This window comes from Podarcis melisellensis, assembly GCF_964234715.1.
Source record: "Podarcis melisellensis genome assembly, chromosome: 2".
Classification (NCBI taxonomy): domain Eukaryota; kingdom Metazoa; phylum Chordata; class Lepidosauria; order Squamata; family Lacertidae; genus Podarcis; species Podarcis melisellensis.
Genome location: NC_138529.1, coordinates 97,419,699 through 97,442,541, shown reverse-complemented (window position 1 = coordinate 97,442,541; position 22,843 = coordinate 97,419,699). Strand labels below are relative to the sequence as shown.

The 22,843-nt window shown below is 44.3% G+C and overlaps 1 protein-coding gene across 1 annotated transcript in view; it reads right to left on the bottom strand.

The window, feature by feature from the left end:
* LRIG1 (leucine rich repeats and immunoglobulin like domains 1) overlaps positions 1–22,843 on the bottom strand; it is a 139,261-nt gene that overhangs the window by 81,186 nt on the left and 35,232 nt on the right. The window contains exon 2 of the mRNA XM_081901451.1: positions 167–238. Coding sequence (XP_081757577.1) covers positions 167–238 — 72 coding nt within the window. The remainder of the gene's footprint in view (positions 1–166; positions 239–22,843) is intronic.

The window sequence follows — 22,843 nt, the reverse complement described above, 5'->3', positions numbered from 1 at the left end:
CTCAGATTTAATCTGCTGATGCAAGCTAGCAATACAATGAAAGCATGTCACGGGAAAGTATACATTTTGCTGCTGCCATCCCAGCCAGAATCGAAGTGAAGGCGGCACGGGGAGGGGGTGGGGGGGAGAAGCCAAGATTAAAGTCCTTTCTGAAGGAAATACTTACACTTCCCGTAGGTTTGGCAGGTTAGAGAAATCAGAAGGATCAATCTCCGTCAACTTGTTGTGGCTCAGGTTTCTGTTAAAAATAAAGAGACAGTCGAATCAGCATACCTGGCAGTCACTTCACTCAGCAAAAATGTGGCAATTTCAATTATTAAGGGCTTGCACAGCAACATTAGTTAGCAGTGTTTTATATATGGGGATTTACCTGTGAGTGCACACAGGAGGAAAATGCACTCTGCTCACCAGATTGGTCCTTCTACATAACAGGTGGAGAAGCAGGCTCCGTTATTTGAAACCGGTTCAATACCCAGCCACCTAAAGCTAAGCCTAACATTTAAAAAAGTCTTTACGGCTCTCTCCAAAAAGGTGCTCAAGTCTCTCACCCAAGGGAGCATGATCATGCAACTGTGAAGCTGCCAAGAGCATAACGACATATACGGCAACTTCCTATGTTCCTAAGAGTCAGATAAAATTGTCCTTCTAGTCCAGCAACTTACTACCAAAAGTGGGCATCCTAAAGCTTTTAGGAGGCTCAAGCAGGTCTTTGCTTCTCACACTGGTGCCTGGTATTGAAAGGCTGACTTCCTCTGAATGAAATTCCATTTAGCTACCATGGCAGATAGCCCTTGATAGACGTATTTGTGGGCTGTTTACCTATTGCCCAGTATGACAATGGGGTCAACCCAGAACAAGACCTTCGGCGAAGATCTTAAAATTCAGCCTTTGGTGAAGGACTTTGTCAAAAGCTTTCAACAAGTCCACAAATACGTCTACCAAATAACTCCTTCTATGGAGAAGAACTCCAAAAGGTTGGAGAGGCAGAGAGATTCCCTTTGCAAAAGCCATGTGGATTCTTTCCCAGCATGACATTTCTTCTATGTACTTCAAAATTCTTGTTTTAATAATGCTTTCCATCATTTACCCAGGACAGACATCAGACAAAACAGACTCGCAGTTTCCAGGCTCTCTGCAAATACCTTTTTTTAAAAAAATTGGTGTTACATTGGCAACTTTCCAGTGCTACCATCAAGGACACCAATTTCTGTGATGGCCGCATATTTTTGTTAGAACATCAGCTATTTCCCATCTGCGTTCCTTAAGAATTGTTGACCTGGTGATAAGCCCATTTAACTTCAGGTAATCATCTCCAGCGGGGACGGGGGAGTCGGCCAGATATCCATCAAACTTCTACCACAATGAAGACCAAAGACAAAGGTATAAACTACATTATTTCACTGTCAGAGCATAGCATGCAGGAGATACTGAAAGACTGTCACCATCTACCTTAAAGACAGCAGGCATACAGGAAAAGATTCTCATTAGTATGCTGGCACCAACCAGAATTTTGCTCTCTATCTATCTATCTATCTATCTATCTATCTATCATCTATCTACCATATTTTTTGCACCATAACACTCACTTTTTTCCTCCTAGAAAGTAAGGGGAAATGTCTGTGCGTGTTATGGAGGGAATGCCTACGGGTGGCATGCCTACGGATTTTCCTCCTCTAAAAACTACGTGCGTGTTATGGTTGGGTGCGTGTTATAGAGCAAAAAATACGGTATATTAAAAGCTGCACAATCATGACATGACTGAGACAAAGATTGAGCCACTCTTAATTTGAACACTATAATGAATTTCAACTGTAACGGGCTTGGGCACAGGTGAAGGGTGCTAACGTTAGCTCTGAAAGACCACCGTGCATGCAGGTCTGCCTAAGAATCAATGCAATCCTATGTCTGTAATTACTTAGACGTGAATCCCCCTGTGTCCAATGCTGCTTACTCAAAGATCTCCCATCTCCCAGCCAGCATGGCAAACAGTGAAAGGTGATGGGAGTTGTAGCCCAACAGCATCTGGAAGCTACCACATGAACTACTCCTGCAACTTCCCGTGCCACCTACTAGAATTCATACCCAAGGTTAATCCCCCCCCCCTACCTCAACTAACTTGGTCAGCCATAACAAAAGCTAGAGGTCAGATTTCCAAAGGAAAGGCTTTTAATTCCACTAGGGAAAGAGTGGTGGCTATCCCCTGGCAACCTCTCTTGTGTGTACTTTCAAGTCAGTCCCTTTTCCCCACCTTCTACATCCTTTTCGTCTGGCCAGTGACAGCATAACTTCAGATTTTCTGTTAAGTGTGACATTCTGAGCCAGTCTTATTCCCCCTAGTATGAAACAATAAATCCTTGTAGACTAGGGCAGCAGGGAAAAAAGAGAGCAGCAAGGATGATTGAAAGCAAGGTTAAGGGATAAGCAACTAGCTTCAGAATTAGGTATCTTCAGAACTGATAAACGCAAGTTATTTTGCAAAATGTTGATCCACCAGAATGAAATGTTAAGTAGACTGCAGCATAATCTTGCCTTATGCCTTCTGGTTACAACTCCCAACTTCACCCTGCATTTCTGCCTTATCAAGTGCAGGAAACAAACGTGCATATCTAGCATTATTTAAAAAATATATAACATCCCAGGTGCCAAACAGTGGATGCTGCTGTTGTTGTTTTAAATCACATCACAATGGAAATCCATTACACCAGCATTAATGCCAGAAGCTGGCTCAAAGCAGGGGATTTGCGCATGTCATTCCCTCCCCCCATCCCATCCATACTTCTTGTAAAGGACTAGGTTTCCTCTCCAGGCCAGAAGCAGGCAGCACTATTATGGCCCGCTGGATCAGGCCCAAGGCCCCTCTAGTCCAGCATTCTGTTCTCACAGTGGCCAACCAGAGGCATATGGAAAGACTACCAGAAGGACTGGAGCGCAACAGCAGTTTCCCCAGCAACTGGTTTACAAAGCCATAGTGCCTCTGACAGTGGAGGTAGAACACAGACACCATGGCTAGCAGAATTCAGAGAAATTTCTATATGTAACAAAAGACACCCGATTACTCCAAGGTGCTTTGAAACCTAAATCAATACATCCCAAGAAATGAGAGTGAACAAAAAACGCAATTTATCCCGATTACGATGACAAAGAATGCCTTCCTCAAATGTATATGCACGCACCACAAAGTCAAGTCTGAGCTCGTCAGTGAGACAAAGAGGGAAATGGGCAGGTAAGGGAGCATATCAGCCCTGGAGTCAATAATTCTCCCCAAAAGAATGCACAACATGAGAAAAGAGTGAGACACACTTGGGTAAGTAATAACAGATGTTCCGAGAGTTGCAATTTCATTCATATGTCTCACAGATCTGAATGACTTCATTAAGCTCCAAGTTTCCAAAAAAAACCAGAAATGTTTGTTTGTTCCCATAAAAAAGGTGGAGGGGCTTCTTTATTCATTTGCCTACTTATATATTACTAAAATTAGATGTCCTGATCTGAGTTAGAATAACATAGGGGGAATAACAATCCTAAAGCAAAGCAGTAAAAAACATCAAATTAAGCCTCCCAGACCCAGGTTCTAGTCTGTAAAATGGGAATGAAGTAGTGGCATGGCTTAAAAGGATTCTTGGGGGGGAAAAGACTGTCATATCTTTCTGCAGAATTTCTACATAAAATTATGCGAATAACAAAAGAGCTAATTCTATATGCCCTGTATTCCTATGAGTAATTACAGTATGAGATGAATTTATCTCTTTTATTTTTCATTTGGAGAAAACCAGGAAGTCAATACAGCATGTAGACACACACAGATCTCATATCTTGTATTTCTTGTACAAAATGCATGGATCCATAAAGTCATAGTTCTTTTGGATTTTTTTTTTTAACTCAACAAGTTGAAGGTTTCATCAGATTAGCTCACAGACATGTACAAGTCATTGCTAATTCAGCACACTTTATCCAAAACTTTTTGGCACCTTTTGCTAACAGAAGAGAGACAGCAAAAGGGGAGGGGGGAAAGTGTAGGAATGTCTGCTAATGCCAAACGCAGCTTTCATTAAACACTTTGTCAGCCTTTGTCCTAACACAACTTTTCACCGTTTCACACACAAAAGGAACCAAAGGGCCCTTGAACAATCAAAATCTCGCAATAGAAATTCCTCTGGCTAATCTGTCGAAAGATAGCTGCCTAGTCTGCAGCTTTACTGAATAGGCACCCCACCCAACCCCAAAAAACAATCTCTTGCAGATGCTTTAAGCATGGCAAAACAGAGCACTGTGCACACATGGCTGGATCTGAATGGAACAAGGGAGGGGAAGTCACTGAGTTGCTTATGAAGGGACAAGTGCATAGTGGAAAGCCAACAAGAACCCCTTCTTGGAAAAGCTTTTTCGAAACAGACTGTGGCTGAACGTCAAGCCTATTTAAACCCGTTCACAGATTCTGAGAGGCCAGGTATAAATTCCCTTTCCCACTCCCTACTGCAGGGTAAAATCGGAAAAGGGGAAGCTGTAGGGAAAGCAAGCATGCCTTTTGTCAAATAAAAAAAAATGTGTAGCATACAGTAGTCGAACAAGCTACCCTCGAAAAGTTTCCTAAAAAGATTTTATCTGCAGAATTTAAGACAGATCGGCTCATGGGGAGAAGTTACCTAATTTGGCCAAATCTGAATTGTTGGAAATTGCAGGGTAACAAGAAAAGAATTGGTGCTCAATACATTTTAGACCCTAACATCGGTTCGAAGTTACATCACGTAATCAGGTACATGAAATAGCCAGGCTGGTGAAAGTTTGCCTTAGAAAATAAACTTGCTGTTTTTCCTCTTCCCCCAATATCCTGCAATGCACTTTCCTGCGGTTTCCTGCATTTATACTAGCCAGCTCAGTGCTTAAATGCTAATCCCACAATAAACAGATGCACACTGATTACAAGGGGGAAAAGGACTCAGTGTAAACTGGAGTCTCCTTTTTTTGTATTAAACATGTAACTACGGATCCAAGCATAGAAGAGGGCAGTGAGATGCCCTTGGCTGCCCCACTCCTCGCTAGCTGTACATTGAGCACGAATGAAAGAATAAAAAACTGATCAGCATCTGATCCAACCCAGCAGAGGTCCTGTCATTCTTAAACTGGTTTAGGAACTTTGGGACTGGAGAACAATAAAGTCTATGGATAAAATGACTTCCTCCAGTCCAGTCCAGTGGAATGAATCCACAACCAGAGCTTCTGAAAGTCTATATTGAAGTAGAATGCTTCACTTTTAACTAACGAAAGATCCCCGAATATGTGGATGGCAAGCAAGAAAAGTTTCAATTCCACTCATTGTCCTGTTTCATATAGTCCTTTTCCAGTACCCTACAGAATCTCTCCGCCCCCCCCCCCCCGCCCCCCGGCCTTTTCCGTATCTGATTCATTTTCTCTTCCACTTATCAGAGGATTAAAAAAGTAAGTGTTTGGGACTGTATTCTTCAAACAGCACATAGTTCAGCTATGGAACTTACTGCCACAAGACGGGAACCAAAGATGGTCACCAAAACGTAGATTAGACTTAGGGCAGATCCACACATTCCAATGTAGCTTGCCCCACCCCCAAGCTACAATTCCTAGGAAGCCTTAATAAACTAATTCCCTGGGTTCTTTGGGGGAAGATGTATTTTAAACACGTTTTGTGTGTACTTTAAATGTATGGTGCCAATCGGGCCAAATTCCTGGAGGATAAGGCCTCAATGACTACTTGTCACAAGCTAAAAGGCTGCTGGACTAAATTGACCTTAGGTCTGACTGGCAGGACTTGGATAGAGGAAGCTGTCTTATACACAGAACATTGGTCAATCTAGCTCCATGGGTCCATCTTGTCAACACTGACTGACAACAGGTCTTCAGGATTTCAGAAGGGAGTCTCTTTCCAGCCCTACCTACTTGGAGATGCTAGGGACGCGGATGATGCTGTGGTCTAAACCACTGAGCCTCTTGGACTTGCTGATCAGAAGGTTGAAAGCATACCAGTGCAAGTAGATAGATAGGTACCACTGTGGCAGGAATGTAAATGTCTATCTGTGTGCTCTAGTTTCCGTTGCACCAGAAGCGGTTTAGTCCTGCTGGCCACATGACCCAGGAAGCTGTCTGTGGGCAAACGCCGGCTCCCTCGGCCTGAAAGTGAGATGAGCGCCGCAACTCCATAGTCACCTTTGACTGGACTGTCCAGGGGTCCTTTACCTTTTACCTTTACCTGCTAGGGATTGAACCTGGGACCTTCTGCATACCACAAGCAGGTACTCTTCCACTGAGCACAGCTTACTCACTCGCTTGCTACCTTGATGATCTGTCACCAGGGCTCAGACACTCTATCTGTCAGGGTTCATGAAAATTGTATGTGTTTGTGTATAGGTAGGCAGAATTTTGTATGGGAGCAAGTAAGGTTTGTAGAAGAAGAAGAAGAAGAAGAAGAAGAAGAAGAAGAAGAAGAAGAAGAAGAAGAAGAGGAGGAGTAGTAGTAGTAGTAGTAGTTTGGATTTGATATCCCGCCTTTCACTGCCTTTAAAGAGTCTCAAAGCGGCTAACAATCTCCTTTCCCTTCCTTCCCCACAACAAACACTCTGTGAGGTGAGTGGGGCTGAGAGACTTCAGAGAAGTATGACTGGCCCAAGGTCACCCAGCAGCTGCATGTGTAGGAGCGGAGACGCGAACCCAGTTCACCAGATTACGAGTCTACCGCTCTTAACCACTACACCACACTGGCTCTCTAGAAGGAACAAGTGAAACCCATTGAAACACAGGTGCATCTTTAGAGCAAAATGCCTTATGATTCTGCACTCCAAGAGGACAAAGCAAGACCAAAGAGAGAGGCTTACAGGCAAACCTAAGAAAAAGTAGGCATGGGATTATACTACCAGAGACCTTCCATCTCCTGCTTTGCTCACAATATAACAGCCCTAAACATAGGCTGCCATTAACTGCGAGCTACAAAAGACATCTCATCAGGACGCCACGCTCCTCTGCTTCAGAAACCAGAGCAGAGTCAAAGACTCCATTGTGCGGCAAACAGAGGCATACATTTGCCCGTTCTTAATTGCTGCAAATAAAGTGAAAAATTGCTAGTTCTGTTAATCTGCATTGCCTAAAGAAAATGATTTCTATTCACCCAGTGATGACTGGCAAACAGGATGAGGAACTTGGGAGGGGGCGGGGTTGGGGTTATCAGCAAAGCTAATAAAGGAAAGCCCATTCAGAAACCTCCCTGCTGCATGCCCATTCGGTTTGCAAAGCACACAGCAACCTGAATCTGTTGCAGCTCTGCTCCAAAAGGTAAAGCACAATGCTGATAATATCTGTCAGAAGGCTGCTTTCCACCATGAACCTCTACATAAAAAGAAATTTGCCGGATTACCTGCTATTGCATCATAAATAGTGACACAGTTCAGGAGGGTAAAAAGGAAGGGGAGAGGAGCTAGACCATTTGGGTTTTAATTGTGCAGAAGCTGCAATGCTAACTACCCCCAAAGCTAACAGACAGGATGTCTGATTCTTATGTTAAAAACAGACCAAGATATCCAAACCAACAACCAAGCCCACAAGAGCAAAACGAAGCCACCTACTTTGCAAATAAATTTATTGCACAAAGCATAGTTTAATCGTTACAACACTGGCAAGTCGGAATAAAGCTATTGTCTTGAGTTAGAACTGTGGCCCCAGCCAAACCTTTCTCCAATCACTGAGTATGGACTTCTGTGAAAGTGAAACCGCAAAGCAATCAATCATTATTACCCTTTTCGAGAGCAGGCACTGTACTTACTAGGAGTGTTTATTCATCTTTCTGGGAGCGACTCTCTTTCTGGTCTTAGTTAGCTATTAATACAGAAAGGTCTCGCCTGAGCCTTCCTCCCCTCGGCAGAAAAAAAAGAGTGGAATGGAAAAAACCTCACAAAATAAGATTGATTAAAATTCACAACACCTGTGGGGAGGGGTTGTTTTTGTAAACAAGATTCGTGAAAACAGCTTGCTGAAGTTTTACAACTATAAATATACTTTCTTGTTGTATTCTCAGCTTGACTGGCAGCTGTGATAATCTTCAGAGGCCCTTTGCTCTTTGTTGTTGTTGTTGTTTAGTCGTTTAGTCGTGTCCGACTCTTCGTGACCCCATGGACCAGAGAACGCCAGGCACCTCTGTCCTCCACTGCCTCCCGCAGTTTGGTCAAACTCATGCTGGTAACCTCGAAAACACTATCCAACCATCTCGTCCTCTGCCACCCCCTTCTCCTTGTGCCCTCCATCTTTCCCAACATCAGGGTCTTTTCCAGGGAGTCTTCTCTTCTCATGAGGTGGCCAAAGTACTGGAGCCTCAGCTTCACGATCTGTCCTTCCAGTGAGCACTCAGGGCTGATTTCCTTCAGAATGGAGAGGTTTGATCTTCTTGCAGTCCATGGGACTCTCAAGAGTCTTCTCCAGCACCATAATTCAAAAGCATCAATTCTTCGGCGATCAGCCTTCTTTATGGTCCAGCTCTCACTTCCATACATCACTACTGGGAAAACCATAGCTTTAACTATACGAACTTTGTTGGCAAGGTGATGTCTCTACTTCTCAAGATGCTGTCTAGGCCTGTCATTCCCCTTCTCCCAAGAAGCAGGCGTCTTTTAATTTCGTGGCTGCTGTCACCATCTGCAGTGATCATGGAGCCCAAGAAAGCCCTTCGCTCTAGCTGTTCTCATCTCTGCAAGCAAGGCAACTAGTGACAAAGTTGCTTCAGTGGTGGCTATGGAACTATGGAACTCCCTCCCACTGAGGTTCTTCCTATTACCAACAGCATCAGACGAAGGCTGCCAAGCCCGCCATGACTTTTTGCAGAGGATTTATGATGGGCTGTAGTTTTTAGGAGCTTAGTTTGTGTTAGCATTACTGTTAGCAACTGGTACCGCTTTGATTTGTGTTTCCAATACAGATTGCATCCGTTTAAGGTGGGAGTCCCTGAAATTAGTAACACCTGCACCTTTAATATGGTGCTTTTTTATTCTAACTGAAAACACCTTATAATTCACCCTTCACTGAGGCATCCAGGTAAGAGCTTATGTACACTTTGCTAGAGAAATGGCTGGCCTTTTTGGCTCCATTGCCTTGAATCAAATCCTCTGGGAGTCACATGCCAAAGCTTCTGCCAAGGACAGGATATCAGATAAAGTCCCATATATTACCAAGGAAGTGACTGACTTTTTTTATATAAAAAAATGTTATGCACTTAAGAGCTCAGCTGATTGCCAGCATTAACTAAACTGGAAATGCAGCACTTTTTGTTGCTTTTCTTCCGTATTATTTGTGGTCTATTATTTCAACCTGAACAGATCTTATGGCTGTAATAAAAGACGGGCTGACTGTGATTGACTTGCTCTTTGTCGCTGCGTTCTCATGGCTTCATCCTTTTGCTTTGACTTCTCTCAGCTTGTTAGCCTGTCACTTTGCGGCAGAAACGCTTTAAATCAATAAGTACTGCTTGATGACTTGACTTTGTTTGTTTATGTGTGCCAATGCAGGCAATTTCTCATTTGGAGCGTGTCACTCTTTCTATTTATTTAAGACTTCCTACCCCAATTTCTTTAGCCAAAGAAGGCACCCAGAGCAGCTTACGAAGATTAGCAGGAAGACAGTCTCCGCCTACACTCTAAAAGACACAAACACGGAGGGAAAAAAGGAAAAAGAGGAAGGGGGGAAGGCAAGCTCAGGGATCAGTTCTTAAAGCGGCAGTTCTTATAATGACCGGCTAGGGTAGAAACAGATCAGATACTGTAAATGGAAGGGCAGCCACTAAGCAACAGGTTCAGAGATGGCCAAAGGCAGCTGGTCTCTCAACCAAGGAAACAGAATAGGCCTGATTTTCATCTCTCCCTCTATTCTGCAACCTAATCCAGGCTTTGTTGTGGTGTATGATGTTGAAATTTAAAAGGTTTTATTAGGACATCTGCGGGCCTGCAGCAATGCTGTCCAATGCTTCACTGTGAGCCATAAACCACAGCTTACCACCAGGCAGAGGCAAACTCGGCCCTCCAGATTTTTGGGACTACAACTCCCATCATCCCTAGCTAACAGGACCAGTGGTCAGGGATGATGGGAGTTGTAGTCCCAAAACATCTGGAGGGTCAAGTTTGCCTATGCCTGGCTTACCACGGACAAAGCACTGTGCTGCTTGCATGCTGCCAAATCACTCTCTATTCCCTCTTACCTCTCTGGAGTCAGAAGCAATAACCACAAGCCTGGCCTTGCTGTGGGACGTGAACCAGCACTGGTGGTTTGTTTTCCCCAAAGACAAACCATGAGCGGTAAACTGAGGACAAACCATGGCATACGGGTTGTCAGAATCAAACCATGAGGTTCACAAACCATGGTAAGCCCAGGCTCTTGGATTTGTTGCTCTTGCTTTCAAAGGCATGGACATAGCGGTCGTTGAGTATTGAGGAGAAATCAGACAAAAAGTTCCTGCAGCAGATATGACAAAATTTAAAACTCTACTTTGCTCCTCCTCATGGTGCTCCACACCATGAAGGCCTCATCACTTACCTAACCATCTGAGTATTTCGACCCCACTTGAGAAGTTCCAAGGGTGCCCAATAACAGATAAAGCCAATAATTAAAAACATAAACTAAATGTTAGCAACTAATGCAGACCAATGCAGAAGAAGTAACTTTAAACATCACAGGCAGGGTGCATAATGCCTGTATCAGTGAAAGCTAGCTTAAGTTAACACCAAAGATAGCACTATGCTAGTGCATTCTTCAGTACCAATTCAGACAGTCCTGAAGCCCAGTATAGTCTTGGGCCTCATTTGCACTATTCATTTAAAGCAGCATCATTCCACTGTAAACTGTCATGGATTCCCACAAAGAATCCTGGGAAGTGTGGTTTGTTAAAGGCACCGAGACTCCTACTCCCCTCACAGAACTTCGATTCCCAGAAGTTGCTGGGAAAGAGGATTAACCATTAGACCACTCTGGAACTGTAGCTCTATGAGAGGGGAGTAGGGGCCTCTTAAGCATGGGTAGGCGAACTAAGGCCCGGGGACCAGATCCAGCCCAATCGCCTTCTAAATCCGGCCCGCAGATGGTCCAGGAATTAGCGTGTTTTTGCGTGAATAGAATCTGTGCTTTTATTTAAAATGCATCTGTGTTATTTGTGGGGCATAGGAATTCGTTCATCATTTTTTTTCCCCTTCAAAATATAGTCTGGCCCCCCACAAGGTCTGAGGGACAGTGGACCGACCCCCTGCTGAAAAGGTTTGCTGAACCCTGCTCTTAAGAAATCTCAGCACCCTTAATAAACAGCACTACCCAGAGTTCTTCTTTGGTGGGAAGCCATGGTTTAAAGGGGTATGGTACCGCTTTAAATGTATAGTGCAGATGGGGCCCTGGTCTGTAAACTCTCTCCTTCCCAACCCCATCCAGACATGCCACAAACCATTAGTCCCTGTTGCATTTGTGGTACAGATTGGCTACTCGTGATTTATGCTGAAAACCACATACCATAATAAACGGCACATGGGGAGGTACAAGGTTTTAATCCCAGTCTTAAAAAAGAAGACATCATGACACAGTCTTGTTTTTCTTCTGGTTTTTCCCCCCTTTCCCTCTCCTTAAAAGTATGCTCGCGCTCGCTCTCTCTCTCTCTCTCTCTCTCTCTCTCTCTCTCTCTGCAATTATGAACAGGACTTTGATGACCAAACATGTTTGTTGTGATTTTCTCTGATTAAGAAACGAAACCCTAATATTGGCAGTCTTAAATGGAGGTGTACAGCTTCTACAACCGTATACCTTGTCTCCTTTTCAGAAATCGATGCCCAATAATGTAGTCACAGTTGTGGTGGGTTTTTATTACTAATAAAGCACCAGGCAATTTAAAGAATCCTGAAAATTGGCAATTGTAAGGAACCTTACTAATTTTCATCCCCCCGATGGTCCCCCAGAAAGCCTTGAATTAAAAAAAACCCGCTAGAAGTAGAAAACTCCATGAAGAGATAGAGTTACACTAGAAAAAGAATTTTCTCAATATGTATACTAATACATTTTGAGCTTTCTGTTCTTTACCTTCCAAAGGTACTACCAATGTGACTTTTTCCCCAGTTGCTGTTTTTCCATTTACTCATTTATCCTTAGGGGGCTTTTCGTCATATATCTTATGTTTATGAGCCTATCTGAAATATAATGAACGTCTGCATTAATCAACTTCATTCTTTGCATTATGGGAGTTAGGTAACAGATTAAGTGCAACACTGTGATAGGTAGCAAGACAGACAGACAGACAGACAGACAGACAGACACACACACACACACACACACATCAATTTATGTTGGCACAACAAGTACTATATGCCCTTTCCTGGACATGGATAGCTTTTCTGCCACAACTCATGCCTTAGTAACCTCATAACTGGACTATGGTAACACAATGTAGGTAGGACTTCCCTCATGACTGGTCCTGAAGGCTGAGACCAGGTTGCCGAGTGGAGAACCCGGACACACAAACGTTACTCTCGAGCTGAGGGAACTACACTGGCTGCCAATTATCTACTAGGCCACGTTCAAGGTCTTGTTGTTGACATACAGAGCCCTGAGCAACTTGAGACCAAGGGATCTAAAAGCCACCTCATATTCAGACCTGCTAAACCACTTATGGACGATCGAGGGGGGGGGAGTCTGTTGGTGGTTTTATGCCCTACCAACTATTGTAGGGCAGTGACCCAGAAGTAGGAGTTTTCCATGGTCCCCCTCCCAGTTGGAAACACCCTTTCCTCCCCAATTCATGAAACTTTTATCTGTTTTAGGTGCCATCTGAAAACGTATATATTTTGCTGAACCCTAAAGTTGGATTTCGGGACGCGGGTGGCGCTGTGGGTTAAACCACAGAGCCTAGGACTTGCCGATCAGAAGGTCGGCAGTTCGAATCCCCGCAACGGGATGAGCTCCTGTTGCTCGGTCCCTGCTCCTGCCAACCTAGCAGTTCGAAAGCACGTAAAAGTGCAAGTAGATAAATAGGTACCGCTCCGGCGGGAAGGTAAAGAGCGTTTCCATGCGCTGCTCTTGTTCACCAGAAGGGCTTAGTCATGCTGGCCACATGCCCCGGAAGCTGTACGCCGGCTCCCTTGGCCAATAAAGTGAGATGAGCGCTGCAACCCCAGAGTCGGTCACGACTGGACCTAATGGTCAGGGGTCCCTTTACCTTTTTAAAGTTGGTTTTCAGTACCTCTGTTGCTGCGTTTTATTATTTTATATGCCGGTATAAAACCAGGATACCTGGTTATGTTATGTTTCATTATATATATATATCACATAGATACTTAACAGTTTATTTAAAAAATAAATACACACACTCAGAAGAACTGCAGCTAACATTCTGAATACCAGTTCCCCTGAACAAAACAATCACCCCACATACCCTTTGATCACTGTTGTTCAGACCAATCGTTTTGTGGAATTATCGCTTCCCACTCCTTTTTTTAAAAAAGTAGCAATGCCACCGTACACAAAACCAGCATAAGTTAGCTGCATAAGCTACTGGAAAAAACCATGAGATGAGCTTGCACACTCATCTCTAGTCATATCTCATGTAACACAATGAAAAACTTGCCATCTTGAAAGGCAGGTTTTCCTGAATCACAATCTTTCCCTTTTATTACCAGCTATTTAACATTTCATTTTAGCCCAAACTAATTTGTAGAGAATTTTGTGCCTTTGCTTCCTTCAAAGTACTGTGTTTTTTTTAAAAAAAAATCCTGGCAGCACATCAGCATAAGATAAATCAAGTTAAAACAGGATCCATTTAGCAGGATCAGAAGTTGAATACTGGCTTGGAAACCTAAAATGGAATGCAAGGGCTTCCCCCCTCTTCCCCAGCCCTTTCTATATTGAGTCATCCATTTATTTTAAAAATGTCAAACCTGATATATAGCAATATAGATATACCTTGAGGGATGTCGACACCTGTGTGTGGGTGTATATATCACAAGCATAAATTAGTTAACAGATCGTTTGTCATTGCAGCTGTTCTCTGATATCTGATCAGGACTGGGAAGTTTAAAATAAGTATTAAAAAATCAGCAGGATGTTAGACCCCAGATTTCATGGGAGACAGTCACAGCAGCACAAAATTTTAATACTGTGTGGGAAGATAATATAGGAATTCTAGTCTGGATCTGTTTTTAGGAGTCCCTTGGAACACACGTCTCATTTTCAACACAGGTGAGATATACTTGTACAACGAGAAGTGAAGCTAGACATGAGAAATAGGGTGGGTGGGAAAGAAATGCACATGGTGGTTTCTCAACTAACCACGTAGGTTGTATCCAACATGACTCATGCTTGGAGAAGACCCATTGAAATTAACAGACATGACTAGTATAATTTCAGTGGGCCTACTCTAAGCAGAACTTTGTTGGATACAAGCTTAAGTCTCCAGAATGACAAAGGGTGCTCACATCAGTTCAAAACCACATGATGCAGCTATGCCTACAGTCCCCTTTGGCACACCACGTTTTGAACATGGGAAGCACTGCAGCTCAATGGTTAACCATCTGCTTTCCTCACAGAAGGTCCCAGATTCCAACCCGGGCATCTCCAAGTAGGACTGGGAAAGACCCCTGCCTGAAACCCTGGTGTGCAGATAACATTGGGCTAGATGGACCATTGCCTAAGTTCCCAAATGAACAGGATCTCAAATGGTCCAGATTGCAATGCAGACGGAACAGCTAGCTTATGGGGCTGCCCAACCTTGTTCTCATGAAAGAAATCCGTGCTGCTCAAAAAATTGCCCACATTTTCAGGCAGCTGGGGAAACCACAATGGCAAATTTGAATCTTTATTTGAGATCAACTAGCAGCCAGTGCTATAACGATACGCTTTCCAAAGGCCTTTTAAAAAAAATTCTTGGGCCTCCTTTTCAAGTTCCTTCATTCATATGAAGCCAATAGGGAGCGCTTTTGATCAAGCATGAGAACTGTCTTGTATGTCTCTCGAGCTGCAAAAGCTGATCTACGCATAACACAGAATGAGATGGAAGGACTCTGGAGGCAGATCTGTAAACTTACATTATTTCGTATTTCAACTAGAGTGACATATTTTTGAAAGCTCTGTCACCTCCAAGCATCCACAGGTTCACCTGCCAGTAACCCCGCTGCACCTTGATGAGCAGGACAACTGCATTTTCCAAGCAGCTAAGAAGCAGTAGGTTTTCATTTTAAGCAGTGGGAGATTTCTGCTTTTACTTACATTCTCCATATCCTCACAGGGGAAGGGTTTGGTGGCAATCATAAATAATGGGTTGTATGCAGTGCTATTTTTTTTCCTTTAAAAATGTTTAGGGGTACTCTCGTTTTGACTCAAGAAAATCACCATTTTATAGTTCAAATCAGGGAAAATAAATACAGTAAATGGACAAAAGTGCAAAGATTCACAAAATGTACCCCTGCGTTTGCCTAGAAAAAAAGCACTGGTTGTATGCATCCAATGAAGTTGTTCTTTTAGCACAAGGACATCTGCCTGTGCAACAGGACTTCCTCGCCTTGCAACTCCCCCACCCCCAAATAAATCTGTTTGGGGGGGTCCCCACTTCTGTCTGGATTTGGAGGGGGGAGAGAGAGGAGAGGAAGCCCTTTTGTGCAAGCAGAAGTCCTTGCACTAACAGGATGACCTCATCAGTTGCAATCCAATGTCTGGCTACCAACACAAGGAGGTTTCTTATGATGACGTACAGTATATTGACATTTCATTTGCTACGTATGGCAAATCTATGAAAAATAAAACCTACAAGTTTTTAATTTGTTTCTAGCTTTTTTGGCTTCTCTTTAGGAGCTTTTCCCTTGCAAGGTCTCTGAAACTGATGTTTTTTCCAGCAGTTTGTACAGAAACAAGTCCTTCGAAAGGACACTTAAGCTGAGACACATTGGGCTAATTTAACAATAAGCATTCATCCTTTCCAGCATGTTTCAGATATATTTAAATAAAACAGAGAAATGTATTACTAGCAACTTTAGACATTTTAATTAAAAAACAAAAACAAAAAAACCTATCCAAGTATATGGCTCATTTTAACAGTCCTCTGGAGAACTGTGCTATTGCGACACAGGGAACGCTTACTTAACGTCACAGTCTTTTCAAATTAATATCCAGAAGGAAAACACAAGCGCCTTGGCGACAAAAGTGATGTAACCAACTCATTAAGCAAATACGCACACAATGGTAACTTGGCACCCAAACATTACATGCAAAACAACTTCACATGTCAGGTGCCATAAACACCACAGCCTAGCAGGCGTTTAACAGCAATCTATGAGAGACGGGTGGTCCCATTTAGTAATACAGTGGTACCTCGGGTTAAGTACTTAATTCATTCTGGAGGTCCGTACTTAACCTGAAACTGTTCTTAACCTGAAGCACCACTTTAGCTAATGGGGCCTCCTGCTGCTGCCGCGCCGCCAAAGCCCGATTTCTGTTCTCATCCTGAAGCAAAGTTCTTAAACTGAAGCACTATTTCTGGGTTAGCGGAGTCTGTAACCTGAAGCGTATGTAACCTGAAGCGTATGTAACCCGAGGTACCACTGTACTGGCCTTTTCGGACCTCTTAATTTTTCTTTTCCTTTTTGCTCCTGCCCAAGCTGCACAGATGAAGCAATTTAGTTCCAGAAATTCGTTCCAATTGTGCAGATAAAACATAACTGATAGGATTCTACAGGGTGGCATATTAGTGTGTGAAAACAGTCAAGATCCAAAGATCCACCGATGGTGGAGATGGGAGGTGCCACCCTGGAACCCAGGCATCTTCACTTGGTCGCAAGTGGTCAAAAGCCAGGTGCAAAATGCGCCCGGCTAATTTTGAACACTTCTCCCACCGCACTCACACCCAAACCCCAATCCTCTAAGAGGCTGGTGGACTAATGTGTGAATGTAGCTCCTGAGAGAAGCAGAGACAAATGTCAGTTCAGACACTTCCACCATGGTGGAAGAATGGGGCAAAAGCTTGCCATTCCACCATGCAAAGATTGTCACTGCTGGGCCCCAATTGAAAAGCGGCCAGGTTCCAGCGTTTAAATGCTCTCAAAATATGAACTTTTGAGAGGTGACTCATTTCAAAGCTCACCCTTGACATTTCTAGGTGAGCCATCTGTTTGAACGCTACTCTCAGTCAGAAGGAGAAAAGCGCAAAGCAGCGAGCAACTCATGCATTTATATATAGGGAGAAGCCTCCTCCAAAGTAGGGATCTTTGTGCTCCTCCCAAGAGCTTTTGCAGTGTTTGTTTTCTGCAGCACATGGTTTGGAAATGACCGATTTAATCAGTATATGCAATGTGTGGCAAATCAATTGCAAGCTGGAAATGAAATGTCAATATAGGTCCCTATGATGCTCCTGCTATTGTGAACTGTTTTATCATATATGAAGAGGAGCGTTGTTTCACTTTTTTAACTGTCTTCAAATTAAAAAGGTGGTTTCTCACGGCGATGCACGCTGACATTTCTTCCAGCTTTGTGTGGCAAATCTAAAGCGCATTTTGAACTGCACATCTGTGCCACAGCAAGCAGGAAAAAAGGAACTGACCCTACCATTCAACTCTAGCTGACCAGGCTGCTAGCCAAAAACTTTAAATGTGCACCAACTGCAAGCAAGCCCATTTACTCTACATTTGCAAGCCCATTTACTCGACAAGCCCTTGCAAGGGTATTTAAGCCTCACTCCCAGATGCCAACATTACAGCAAGGGGGGGGGGGCAGGAATTTTGAAATCAAAACTAAGGGTGCATTTCAAGAAGCCAGCAAACCTCTGGGATGATGCTGAGAAAGCTTCACAGTACAAGAGCATTTTGCAGTTGTTCTCCAGGCTTGCAGAAGGCAGCCCACAAGGTGGGAACAGCAGGTGCCATTGGTCCTGCTGAGAATGTTTCTTAATATATACCCACCCCACCCTCACCAGAGCAACCAGCCCAGCACCAAGGGCATGGAGCACACAGTTCCTGGCTATTTGGAATGAAAGATACAGGCCCATTTCCTAGCAAATCCCGCAAACCCAAAGCAACACCTCCAGCTCCTGCAAAGCAGGAACAACAGGTTTCCAACTGCAATTAGTTATCTCAGTCCAGTTGCCCGTATCTCAACTGCCGGGCATTTAGGAATCTATCAGCGTCCCCCGCTTGACCGCCTCCTCCCCGCACTCCCTGTGCCTCCACGAAGCTCAGACAGACAGCAGGCCCTTCACACCTCCCTACTGTAAAGCTGTCCAGAGCAATTACCCTACTTCAGCGCAGATAGGCCTGAGAACACACAGCAGTCTGATTTATAGCCGGTGCAGCCACAACAGGAACAGCAGGCTGGCCCCGGGGGCAGAGGTGGTAGGGAGGGGGGACATGAAAACTGCCGGAGAAGTGTGGCAATGGGGAGAAGACACAAGAGGCCTGCACAGCCTTGCTTGCTGAGCTGAAAGAGAGCAAGGAGAGCAAAGTTAGGTCCTCCTCCGACTGTCGATTTCTCCCCAACGCTCCCAGCCCCACGGTTGCTCTGGCATGTTACCAAACACGGCGTCGTGGCTTTAGGGTGTCGCCACAGCTCCGATTCCCAACAGTCTTGGGGCACCGTAAAGACCAAGGGGCGCATTACAAAACGAAAGCTTTTTGTTAACCACCACCCACTTCCCTCAGACTTCCCTCTGACGAAGTGGGCTCGATTCCAGGAAAACTTGCACCACAACAAAATCCGTCAAGTCTTTAAAGGCGCCTCAAGGATCTTTGCCGTTATTGCTGCAAGAGACTATCGTGACTAGCCCTCCGGAGATTCCTAGCAACCGTGCCAAGTTTGAGCAGGGAGGAAATGGATTCCTCGCCTAACACTCCCACCTCTAGGCCACCTCACACATTAAAGATGCACACCTGGGTTGTTTAAGTGTCATCCTGTGTGACATGTAGGTACACTCATCAGGGAGTGTATCCCTGCTGAGTGTATACTTGGGCACAAACCCAGCCTTGGCTTAACGTGTGAATTGGACCAGAGTTTTCAACAGTTACTCAACTTCAGTGCAGGATCTTCACCTATGTGGAGTCAAAGATCAGAATTCTGTCATTCTGAAGGCTAATTTCTGCAAGTTTACTGCACCTCAGAATATATGGTGCAAATGAAGCAATTCCTTCATAATTTGAAGGCAGGTGTTACTTTCCATTTAAAGATAGAAGTAGTTAGGGAAGAACAGGTTGGACTCACAGGAAGTTGGAAAGGGCGAAAGAGCAGGCACTTATACATTTGTACCTCGGTTTAAGAACAGTCCGGTTTAAGAACGATTTCGTTGACAAACTCTGCAAAACCGGAAATAGTGTCCTGGTTTGAGAACTTTTCCTCGGTCTAAGAACAGAATCCAAACGGTGGAAGGGCACCGGCAATGGGAGGCCTCATTAGGGAAAGCATGCCTCGGTGTAAGAACGGTTTCGGTTTAAGAACGGACTTCCAGAATGGATTAAGTTCATAAACCAAGGTACCACTGTATAATGTAGCAGGGGAAGGTTTGCAGAACAAACATGCAAACCTCTCTCTCTAATCAGCAGAGCAGGAATGGGGAACTCAGGAGTTTGAAAAACCATTCCCAGCATTCTCAAGCCAGCATGGCCAATGATGACGGAAATCGCAGTTCAAAACATCAGGAAGGCCACAGGTTTCCCATCCCTGCATTAAAATCTCTTTTCTAAAGATCCCATTGCATTTGACATTAAGAAAGCATATATTTCACAGAGAGTGTGGGCTCTTAGGAATCCTGTGGACAAATTGGCTTCCATACCGAAAGCCAAACAGTAGAAAATTAAGGTTTGACGGACACTGGCAATCTTTCAATCTAAACCTCCTGTAGACTCTTGAGCGAAAGAAAGGCTCCCAGGTTGGTGGCTTACGGATCACTACAAGACTGGCAGGCGTAGAATCTATAAAAGATACAGCACAAAAGGAAGAGTGGACTGAGAGGGAGGAGGATATAGCAAACTCAAGTGCAAGATCTTCCAATGACTAGCTGGGGAAGAAAAACGGAGGAAGAGGAGAAGTAAGAAGCTGCTGGGCTCTCAGCGATGCTGATGGAAGTGGCTCTGCGTCCCTTCTCTTGTGCCTTTTGCTGAAGCCTAATCTAATGGCGGGACGCAGGTGGCGCTGTGGGTTAAAGCCTCAGTGCCTAGGACTTGCCGATCGAAAGGTCGGCGGTTCGAATCCCTGCGGCGGGGTGCGCTCCCGCTGCTCGGTCCCAGCGCCTGCCAACCTAGCAGTTCGAAAGCACCTCCGGGTGCAAGTAGATAAATAGGGACCGCTTACTAGCGGGAAGGTAAACGGCGTTTCCGTGTGCGGCTCTGGCTCGCCAGATGCAGCTTTGTCACGCTGGCCACGTGACCCGGAAGTGTCTCCGGACAGCGCTGGCCCCTGGCCTCTTAAGTGAGATGGGTGCACAACCCCAGAGTCTGGCAAGACTGGCCCTTACGGGCAGGGGTACCTTTACCTTTAATCTAATGGCAGATGCCAGGTAACAACAAATGGGACAGGTTCAGATGACAGTTGTTCAACACCGCCAAGTTAAGACTGGTTGTTCAGTGAGCATCCTAACAGAAAAATAATCACAACTCAAAAATTGCCTCATTTCTAATCTTGATTTGCGCTGGCCATTTTTAATGCTAAGCCACAGTAGGCGGATTCAGATGCTATGTGAATTCAGACACCATTTTGAAAGTCGCTGAATTCTCACATCTGCAATCACATCTCTCATACCTTACCACAAAAGAAAATGCCAAATAGCTCCTGAAAGGCTATCGGACATGGACACCCTTATCCACAACTCCAGAGCACAGAGATTTTTCAAGACTCTGAAACAGGAAATCTCTATGGGAGGGTGAGAAAGGAATCAACCTGAGCCTTTTGAAGTCCAAGAAGAATTCCCTCCACTTGGGGGTGGGGGGAGGAACGGTACACCAACACCACCATTTCTTCATGGCAGCTTAAGAAGAATATTTGTTAAAAAGTATGTGTTACCCAGAAAGAAATCGAAGTTCACATATTTAGGAGAGAAGTTATGTCCATATTGGGTAACAGACACCGCAGCTCTATTACATAAACGGATTTATATTAAGCCATTTTGTAGATATTCCAGGCTGATTCTGGTCTACCTGATATTTCCAGACAAGCCTCTGAAGACAGAAAAGAATCCTGTCTGCATATTACAGCTGCACAGTAAAAATACTTCAAGGTGATCCAAACCAGATGTACCATTTATGTACCAGGTAGAGAGGCCTGTGCATGGTTTTTTAGGTTATATATATGCGCAATACTATGGCCTCCTAGGCCCGATGCAGCACTGAGAGGATTTGCACCCAGGTTTAGATCTCAGGTACACAATAAATTGCCACTGGGTCTCAACAGAACTGTCTACAGTTGGATGTGCTCAGCTTTGGCTCCCTAGAGCAGAAGCTGAGGCATCAAAGACATCCACTTGTGCAATAAACTCCTTTCACCAAGATCACTTCACACTTTGCAGAGTGCAAAGTTCGCCACACTGATATTGTTGGCTCTCCCACTTGCTGGCTCCTGGCAACCACCGCCTCTGCTTGGCTGTTCATTAATGCGCAATCCGTACATTAAAGGCTTTGCTCTGTGGTTCTAGACAGGGCGATGTGTGAGAGTGTTTTAATGGGTTTATCCCCACTGGTGGTGGTTCTGTGTGAGACAAAGAACACTTTTCTGGCTTTACTGCGAGAAGCAATCTCATAAAAATCACAGGCACCAGCACATACCATTTAAACCAGCAAACTCGCAAAGATTTCACCCAGAATTTCAGTCTCCAGCCTCCACCCTGACAAAAGATTTTACCACACAGTCTGCAGCGATGTGCCATGTCCCATGCTGCTCTTGCCCACTTTGACAGGAGATTTAAATTTCTTTAAAACCATTCACACCCATGTAATGCTGTGACATTTGTTACACTACCTATTTGGAACAGAGTCCATAGATGAAAGCAGAAAAGGCAGCAGATCTCTTGTTCAGAGCAGGAAAATTATGAAACAACTTGTCCACCAGTCCAAAAAAACTCCAAAGAACCACAGGCATACTGAGGCTATTTTCCACTTGAAAAGTGATCCGTATTCCATTACACCTTGAGAACAGCAAGTGGTGTTTTTCAAAGGTTGGTACTGATAACCAAAGAGCCATAAATTTTTCAGCAATAAAACAGGAGTTCCACAAGGACACATTATGGCCTGCTAAAGTTGAGTAAGGCTATAGCAGTGTTTTCTCGATCCCCACGAAGAACCTGCTGTATTTTGGGGGGTGGGGGGTGGAGACCGACTGGCATACATGAAACATCAAACTATACATAGCTTCTCAAGTCTTGGCGGGAAAACGGGAATTTACACCACAGCACTTTTAAAGAAATATATTGTAAAGGGGGGGAAATAATAAAGGGAGCTTTTGACTCATTTGACCCATTTACGCTTTGCATGTTCAGAGCATTCTACATATGTACATTCATATACAGCATTTCAGCAGCTGCATAGGATGGAGTAGTCCTGTATTACAGAATGAATGGGAGCAGAGGTGGATTTAGGGGAGCATGACTGGTTCGTCCACACTGGGTACCAAGCCAGAGTGCACTGCAGGGAGAACTGTAACAATGACAAATGATGGAAGGGGAGAGGCGAAGAGGCGCCAAATTTTGGTGTCGCACAGGGCACCACTGAAATTTTGAAGCCCAAAGTCCACCAGTGAGGGGAGACCAATAAGGCAGCCATTTTGGCTAAGGCAAAAGTTCACCGCACAAGTGTTCTCATAGAATGCGCATCTTGAAAGTTGCCCTGCTATGAATTTAGTTAGCAGGAGGATT